This window comes from Gavialis gangeticus, unplaced genomic scaffold (genome assembly GCF_001723915.1).
Source record: "Gavialis gangeticus isolate Ggan-Ray unplaced genomic scaffold, GavGan_comp1, whole genome shotgun sequence".
NCBI classification, from domain to species: domain Eukaryota; kingdom Metazoa; phylum Chordata; order Crocodylia; family Gavialidae; genus Gavialis; species Gavialis gangeticus.
The window spans coordinates 26,908,174-26,917,273 of NW_017729034.1; the positions used below are offsets into that span (position 1 = coordinate 26,908,174).

Below are 9,100 nucleotides of genomic sequence, written 5' to 3' on the forward strand. Positions count from 1 at the left end.
GACCTGGACAGGCTCAGCAAATGGGCAGACGAGAACCTGATGGTGTTTAACACTGAAAAATGCAAGGTTCTCCACCTTGGGAGCAAAAACCTGCAGCAAAAACCTGTCCAAGCCCCCAAGGTCTGGAACAGCCTGCCATTGGAGGTGGTTCAAGCACCTACATTGAACACCTTCAAAAGCAAATTGGATGCTGATCTTGTTGGGATCCTATGACCCCAGCTGACTTCCTGCCCTTTGGGCGGGGGAGCTGGACTTGATGATCTTCCGAGGTCCCTTCCAGCCCTAATGTCTATGAAATCTATGATAATCTGGCTTGACCAGTTCTGAAAAATCCCAGTGACATTGATGATTCTGAAAATGAATCAATAAGACGTGGAAAAGGAAGGTACGAGCAACTTTGTTATAACCACAGATGGTAATTTCACCTCCTGCTCTTACTTGCTTATTCTGTAACCAGACCTTTCTCAAGAATCAGACCCATGCAGGAGGTCAGTGAGAGTCATGCACAAAGTATAGTCTAGTTCATCTAGTAATAACAAAGCTGAAACCTTTTGTATTCTGTTTATCATTATCATCCTTATTATTATGATTATTATTATTATTACTACTACATGTGAGGAGAAAAGGACACAATATTGTCACGCATTTTTGTTTTCCGTTTCCTATCATTCTCACTACTTCTTACCTCACACTTACATGGACAACAGTGAGACAGTGTTCTGTATGATCCACCCCTTTTTATATATTCAGGCTAAGTACAGAGAGTCAAAAAGCCCAAGGCTGAATTGATTTCATCTTCACAGGTTAGTTTAAGCTGTGTAGATTTAACAGAGAAGGAAGTGAGCAGACACTCACTTTTGATTCTGGAAATGCAGCCATTTGCCTGCAGTGGCTCAGGGCAAAACCCAGGGTGTCCTAAAGCACACCTCCCTGCTCTGCTGGAGCAGATAGCTTGGGCCAAGGCTGGCCTGCTCACCCTGCAAGGGAGCTTTGTGGGGGAGGTACAAAGCATCCTGGGTTGCTGGAGGACTGTGAGTTAACTTGAATATGGAGGGGATCTGGGACAGAAGTTCAATAAACCGATTTAACCTAAATCAGTTAAATCTGATACTATGTCCATCCAGGTTTATCTTAAATTGATTTCAGCCATTTTGAAAGCAGTTTGTGCATCAAACTTCTGTTGCGTTGAAGATCTGAACCAGTTTCCAATCACTTATACCACTTACGAGTAATTTCTGCCCCTAGCCTCAGCAGTACACAGACCTGATTCAAAGAAGTCAGCTTTTATACACAGTCACATTTAAAAAGAAAATCATCAGATGTATGATCTTTGGGTTAATATGATTTAACATACTCAGAGGCAATTCACAGCAAGGTAATTGAAATCCAAGAATAAAGGAAGAAAAGGAAATATAGAAACAAATGTACATTTTACCTTCATAGAAAAAAATTATTTTTATCAGAGGGGTGATGAGCAGAGTTGGCGCCCTGGGCAGACCATGCAGGAGAGTGGGAAGGGAGTTCCAAGAACGGGGGCAACAGGGCACTCAGCAGTTTTACCCATGCCAAGAACTTGTAAACAGTCTTTGGATGAGCTGCTGCTGCCTCTGCCACATGCTCTGCCCACCCTGCACTGATGCTTTTAAAGCAGCAGCGGCAGCAGCAACAGGCAGGGACTCTTTTGGACTTCCCGGCAGGAGTAAGCCATGCAGCTGTTCTTGCTGCCAGGATGTGGACTCTATGGGGTTGGGAGATGATTCTGGTGCCCCTCCTAACTTGGCACCCAGTGCCCACGCCCCTCTCACCTACCCCTTGGTATGCTACTGATTTTCATTTTTAAATGTTTCTGCTGCCTGGAATGCTAACATTCTGGTTTTGTTTAAGAAAAAATATAAAGCTATTTAAAAAAAAAAGAATCACATCAAAAAGTCATGTGTGAGGATGCTCAAATGAAATGAATCTAAATGTAACTTGTCAGGAAAAAGAAAATATCTTGGTCCAAAAATGTGTTTTTTCTTGGCAGAACCTGGAGCTTGGTTTGCTTGTGACTTTTTGCATGCTAATGAGCTCCTTTGCTGGCTTGCTGTAGTACTTCTCTAAAACAGTAATAAAGCAGATATGAAACTTCTTATTTCACTGTCACTGAACCAGTTTTGAATTAATTTCTGGGCAGATGGATCAGGAGAGATGTCACTTGGACGTCAGGAGGCTTTTGAAATTTTCCAGAGGGATTATGCTGATAATGTGACCATTGAGGACAACAAACACCTTCTTAAACAGAGGTAGGTATCACAGTGAGGTACAAGCACATTTAAATTTCTACAGTGTCACTGTGACTCAAAGAGTGAGAATATGTTATTTTTTAAAACTCAGAGCAGAAATAGTGCCTTCATATGCCGGGAAGGTTTCTTGTTCAGTATGTGCTCAAAGATGTAGGATAAGAGTGAGATTGCATGTTAGAGTTAGCAGGTGCTACCTGTAAGGAATGTTAGCCAGTATTAAGGGTAACAAGTGTTAGAGACCAGTCACATGTTCAGGGTTAATACCCTTCTCTGGTGTGCACTGCTCATTAGAGGGCTAGTGAGCAAGGGCATGGCTTAGGGCTGCAAACCTGCCCTGCTTTCTGGCTCTCTAGCCACAGTATAGGCCACAGGATAGGCCAGGGAGAGAGCGGGGAAGGAACCGCCTGTGCTGTTTGACTCCCCCCAGTTACAGGTTGCTACCAAGAAAGGGAAAGTCCAGAAAGCCCCTTTTGGGCTAGCAGGGGCCTAAGGTCAGAAAAAGAGCCTAGGAGGAGACAGAGAAAGCCAAGCAGCAAGCTCAAATACTGCAGACACAGCAAGAGACTCCTGCCAGGTAGAGCAAAGTAGGTCAGGCAACTGGAAAAGGGGGAGAGTCTAGGGAATATAAAAGCTCACCCCAGAAGAGAGAGGGCCAGTTAGTCCCTGACTATGGAAAAGATTGGATTGCCTTTCCCAGATGGAGGAAAGGCTATAATGGGTGAAGTAAGTCACCCACCAAGGGGATCACGTTGCAGCCTGAGATTTGTTTTTTTCCCCTTTGCTTGAGCAGCAGGCCTGAGGGGCAAAACCCTGAGTTAGGACTGTATGTTTACCCAGAGGCAAGTAGGAACCTTTAAGTTGAGATTTTCTGTTTGATGGATACCTGGGAGACCAGGAGAGATGAGGGGAGATGAGGAGGCTACGTAACAGGGTGCTCCAACATCCTGTATGATATCCTTCCCTTGGAGGAGGTCAGAGACACAGGCAATGCATAAGGCAGGAACCTTTGCTGGGCAGCAGGGCTAAGCACCTTCTGCTGTGGCATAGAGGGTTAGGTGGTTTGTTGACTGAACCTGGGTTCTGAGTTCCAGACCCTGGAGGGGAACAAGCCCAGAAGCAGTTGAGAGAGAGTTTGGAGGCCCCAAAACTACAGGATGAATGGAAGCCAAAGCATAGTTTCATAGTTTCTAGGATTGGAAGGGACCTTAGCAGATCATCTAGTCTGACCCCCTGCCATGGCAGGAAAGAGGACTGGGGTCAAATGACCCCAGCAAGGTGTTCATCTAACCTCATCTTAAAAACCCCCAGGGTAGGAGCCTGCACCACCTCTCTTGGAAGTTAGTTCCAGACCCTAGCCGCCCTGACTGTGAAATAACATGTCAGACTCCAGTGGGGAGCCAACAAAGTGACATTTGAAATAAGATAGTGAGCCAGCAAACACAAGAAGTCCTGCTGAGTGATGAGACCTTGTCATCAAATTCCTTTCACCCACGCTCCCTTTGGGCAGAGGTAGGACATCTCCCAAATCACTTCTTTCTTCCAGCAAGGTGTGGCAGGTGAATTGGAACTGGGGGATGACAGGACTGGCTATGATGAGATGGGGAGCCCCTCTTCTCGAGTCCTGTCACATGCCCTGAATTGCCCTGCTGCCCCCACATTGGCTTCTCCATCCCAAGATCACTGCTGTGCCACCCTAATCAGCCCAAGAGCAGTGATGATGGTTGGGGGAACAGCACTGATTTACCTTGCTCCTCCCTCCCGCCCCCACCTTCAGTTGCAGGGCCTGGTGGTAGCTAGATCTGGGTGCATGTGGGTGGTGTGGTGTCCAGGCCCCCAAGGACCAGGAAGGGAAGGGCAACCTTCTCCTCATCACTGGTGCCTCTGCTGCTCTTAAGCTGATCAGGATGGCAAGTGATCCAAGGTGGAGGGGACAGATCATGGTAGCAGGGAAGGTGATATGGAGGGGGCAACTTGGAAGTAGAGGTGGACAGCCTGGCAGTTCCCTCCTCCCCCCATTTTACCTCCCTCCCCATTTACCTATTATCCAGTGGTTGTCAGCTATCAGTTCAGGGACATCGGGTCCTGGATGACAGTCTATCTTGGAGCAGTACCTCCTGGAATACTGGAGGACTTCAAATTGGTGGCTTATCTCAGATGAATACCCAGAAATTAATATACTTCAAACTAGGTAGCACAACTCTAAGATAATCTTCATTTGAGATGGTGTAAGATGCCTAGAGGGCATTTAGCACCTGACTTATCACACATTAAGGCTCATTGACAAATTTTGAGTGCTCTTAACATGATCTAATTATTATGTGTAATCTCATCCTAATAATCTCAATGGAATATCCAAGCTAATCATAGATTATCTGTCAGTACTTGGCTTTACTCTTCTTCTCACTTTACCATTAGAGGTTATATCTCACAAGTGGGTACTGACAGTTAAGAATTATGCAAAGGAAGTTAGAATCATGTGACTAAATTCATTACTGTGATATTCATTGCAAGAAATATCTTTATAGATTCAGGAACTAAATTAAAACATCAAAGGGATTTGTAAAATCTGTGTTCTAGTCCTGCTAATGATTTATTGTGTGTTATTAGTCAAAGCATTTTAAATTCCCTCTGTTTAAGTTTCCCTTCTCTCAAATAGGTATAGTAATACTTTATTACCCACAGATTAATTTATGTTTATAAAGCAGAACTCGCGGCAGAATTCAGTTTCTCTTTGTGCGTCCAAGTGGCAGACTTCTAGCCATGTAAGTGGGTAGCAATACTACATTGCTTATACTGTGGATGCATAAGTGTGCATGTATAGACTGGCCATGTACAGTAGCTATGCACTGGCCAAACAACTACGTAGATGTCTATATACATTCATTCTGGACACACAAGGGCATCCAAGTCATGCAACTATACCCACATAGAGAACCATGATTAATAGAGGTTGATGTCAGATAGATGCCGCTATATACATAAAGTACAAAAACATTTTCGTTGATTTTGCTAAAAATAAAATTTGAAAAAATGCAAAGGATGCTTTTTTTTTTAATTGAATCAGTGAGAGTCCCCAGTTTTTATGGCATGGGAATCTAAGCTACACTGGGTGTGTTTACACAAAACACTTGAAGCGCAGTAGACTTATTCTACTGCATATTCGCATGTCATGGCAAATGTCATGCTAATGTGCAGTAGAATTAGTCTGTTGCGCATTAGTGTCATGTAAAAAACTTGCACTGGCACTACTGTGCAGTGTGCTAATTAGGGTGCATTAAGTTAGTACCTGTTAGTACCTCTTATTACCGGTACTAAACTTAACGCACCATAATTGCAGCACATTAATACATGTGTAGATGTCCCCATTAAGTATTAGTTTTCTGCCCCGTAACAATCTGAGTTATTAGTCCAGTGAGAAACAAAGTTTAGTCTCTAGTCTCAGAAAGCTTTAACTGGCCTTGGGGAACACAATGCAGCTGGTCTCATGAGACTCTGAGGTAGAAGGAGCACTTTCTTGAAGACAAGCTTGTAATGGGCACAAAACGGTTGCTATTCATTTCTGTCCTCTGAAGTAAAAATTGCAGTTGACAGTTGACACTGCCTAAGTACATATGTACATGACCATATCAAAGCACAGTTCTGGGCCCTTGACTTCAGATTTGACCTCCATAGAGTTTAATGATCTGTCTGTCTGCCAATGCAATGAAGAAAGGATGTATTTCTCTTAGCAGTGTTTCTTTGGAAAGAAGAAAAATTCTAAATCTCATTTTCAGATTAAATATACTGGTAAATATTCTTCCCATGAAAGCTCTTGCAATCTAGTTGTATATGCTCCAACAAAATTTCTACATTCAGCTCCCATGCTTATTTTTAATAGTGTAAGTTTGTTCTAACTGGCAGGTCTAATGTAATGCCAGTTTTAGTTTCTTTATCCCCTTTTCTTAATAATTCCATTTTATTTTCTTCCTTATAGTCAATATACAACCAGCCAACATGGTTGTTTGTTTTTCCTTTTCTTTTCTATTCACAAGGTTTTCTTAATATTCTCTAACATTATTACATATAATATATTACCTTCACTTGTAGTTTACCTCTGTTTAGGTCAGCAATTACAACAGGGTGAATTTAACTCATGGTAATAGTCTGCAGTTATCTATAATGGAATCTAGCTACACCGCCTAACAATCTGTGAGGCATGAATGCTACTCTCAGGGCTCATCTACACGCCACCCTACAGCAACGTTGTTACTGTGCCGTGCTTTAGTACTTCCTTTTGGAAAAGCTAAAGCACAATGCAGTAACCACCTGTACTGCACTGCGCACACAGCACAGTTAGTTTTAGCTGCTGCTTCACTGTAGCGGCATGCTAAAAGGGGGGAGTGTACTGCTATGGCAAAGTAGCTGCCAGTCACATGTAGACTCATGTTATTGCTACATTGCCATAGCACGTTGTACAGCAATGTAGTGCATCGCTACAGCGACATCGGGTGACGTGTAGACACTCCCTCAGTGCATTTGTTTTGTTGTTCGATAAATAAAAGGAGATTTACATTTTGCAGTTTTTGATTTTTGGATAAATAATATTTGCATTTTAAGAGTGAAACAGTTGCCCCAATGAAATCAGTGGCCACATTTCTACTGACTTCAATACAGCAAATTTCACCTTGAGTTTTACCTATTTAAGCAACTAGACTTCATGTCTCAGCAACAATAGATATTGTAAAGGAACTGTATGTTCATTAAGGATGCATGTGAATTTCTTACAGATGGCATTAATACAGTGGCATAACTGACCAGTGTCCATAAACATCCTCTACAGAACACCCTGCTGGTTTGTTTCTTTTAGAAAGTCACAAATTACCTTTCTTTCCTTAGCCTAATAAACATATTCATTTTGTGTTTATTCAGTGAAAAGGAATTCTGCCTGAGTACTGACTGGAGTGGTTCACAAAGCGACTTAATGTGTGGCAGTACTGAACATAGGTACCTGTTGCATACTTCACTCCAGAAATGAAATTCATGAATTCAGGCTAGGAACCCAAGTTCCATATGTGGAGAATGGGAAGAGTGAGGCATCTAGCGACTGAGATGTATAGCATCCAGCATACTGATTGGGTGGGACTCTAAAAGCAGACAATAGAAAATACTGAAGAGAAGAGTGTGTCTGAAATCCTGCCTCTCTCCCTCTTAGGTGCCTCTGTAAGACTGGGATTCACATCCCAAAACCCTTCTTATTATTGCCTTAAATAGATTTCTCTACAATTAGATAGGAGAATTTCATCCTTTTAAAACACTAATTCCCAATTGCAATTCTTGATTGGTTTGGCTTACACAAATGTTTGGGCAGCACCTGGAATTTCTTTGAATACTTATATTTGCATATGAAGATGAGAACCTGTGAACGAAGTGTATTAATAATTTACTTATGAATCAGAGCTGTATTATATGAATTAGGTGACTTGTCACACATTCTAGTCGTAGTGAATAAGGTTTGCAAATTTTTTAAACAAGGAAGTTCACCAGACCAAGGGGAAAACCACGCAAGGTAGAGTAGATGATGAGCACAGTAGGAATAATCACCTTTCTACTACTGCCGTAGAATTGGTGTATAACCAGTTAATAAAATTAAAAGTAAACAAGTCAGCAGGCCCAGATGATCTTCATCTGAGAGTCCTAAAGGAGCTGGCCGAAGCCATTGCGGAAACCCTGCCAAAACTCTTACACAACTCGTGGTGCTCTGGAGAAGTCCCTGAGGACTGGAAGAGGGCCAGTGTTGTGCCCATCCACAAGAAGGGCAGGAGGGAAGAGCTGGGTGACAATAGGCCAGTCAGCTGAACTTCCATCCTAGGGAGAAGCCTAGAAAAGTTCATCAAGGATTCTATCTGCAATAAGCTTGCAGAAGGTAAGATTCTGAATGACAGCCAGCATGGCTTCATCACAGGCAGGTCTTGCCTTATGAAACCTCATCTTCTATGACCAGGTAACTTGACAGCAGGTTGCCATCGTATACCTAGGCTTCCAAAAGGCCTTTGATCTAGTATCTCGCAATGTCCTTGTGAGAAAATTGGAGGATTGTGGGCTTAACTCTGAGACAGTCAAGTATGTGAGAAACAGGCTGCAGGATAGGACCCAGAGAGTCATAGTGAATGGATCTGTGTCATCCTGGTGAGAAGTGGGCTGCAGGGGTTGGTGCTTTGTCCAGTACTTTTCAACATCTTTATTAACGAATTGGATATGGGGGTGAAGAGCTCACTGACCAAGTCTGTGGACAACACCAAGTTATGGGGAAGTGTAGTTACACTTGAAGATAGGTTACAGTTACAGGCAGACATGGACAGGCTAGCAAGTTGGGCGGACTGGAATCTGATAAAGTTCAATGTCAAGAAATGTAAAGTGCTCCACCTTGGGACAAGCACCCCCCCAGCACACCTACAGGCTTGGTGGCACCAAACTGACTAGCACCATGAATGAAAGGGACCTGAGGGTAATAATAGACCACAGTATGAATATGACCCGGCAGTGCAATGCTGTAGTCAGTAAGCCAAGTAATAATTTGGCATGCATCAATCAATGCATCTCCAGTAGAACCAAGGAGGTGATACTTCTGCTCTACTCCGCATTGGTGAGACCGCAGCTGGAGTACTGCATCCAGTTCTGGGCACCACACTTTAACAAAGACACAGACCAGGTTGAGAGAGTCCAAAGAAGAGCCACCCATATGATCAGCGTCTTACACAGCAAGCCATATGAGGAAAGGTTGAGAGATCCAGGACTCTTCCATCTGAGGAAAAGAAGGCTGAGAGGGGACCTGGTAGCAG

The 9,100-nt window shown here is 43.2% G+C and overlaps 1 protein-coding gene across 3 annotated transcripts in view; it reads left to right on the forward strand.

The window, feature by feature from the left end:
* KIF6 (kinesin family member 6) overlaps positions 1 to 9,100 on the forward strand; it is a 518,996-nt gene that overhangs the window by 387,438 nt on the left and 122,458 nt on the right. For all 3 annotated transcript variants that reach the window (XM_019527228.1, XM_019527227.1, XM_019527229.1), the window contains one exon: positions 2,174 to 2,282. In XM_019527228.1, the coding sequence (XP_019382773.1) occupies positions 2,174 to 2,282 (109 nt within the window). The remainder of the gene's footprint in view (positions 1 to 2,173; positions 2,283 to 9,100) is intronic.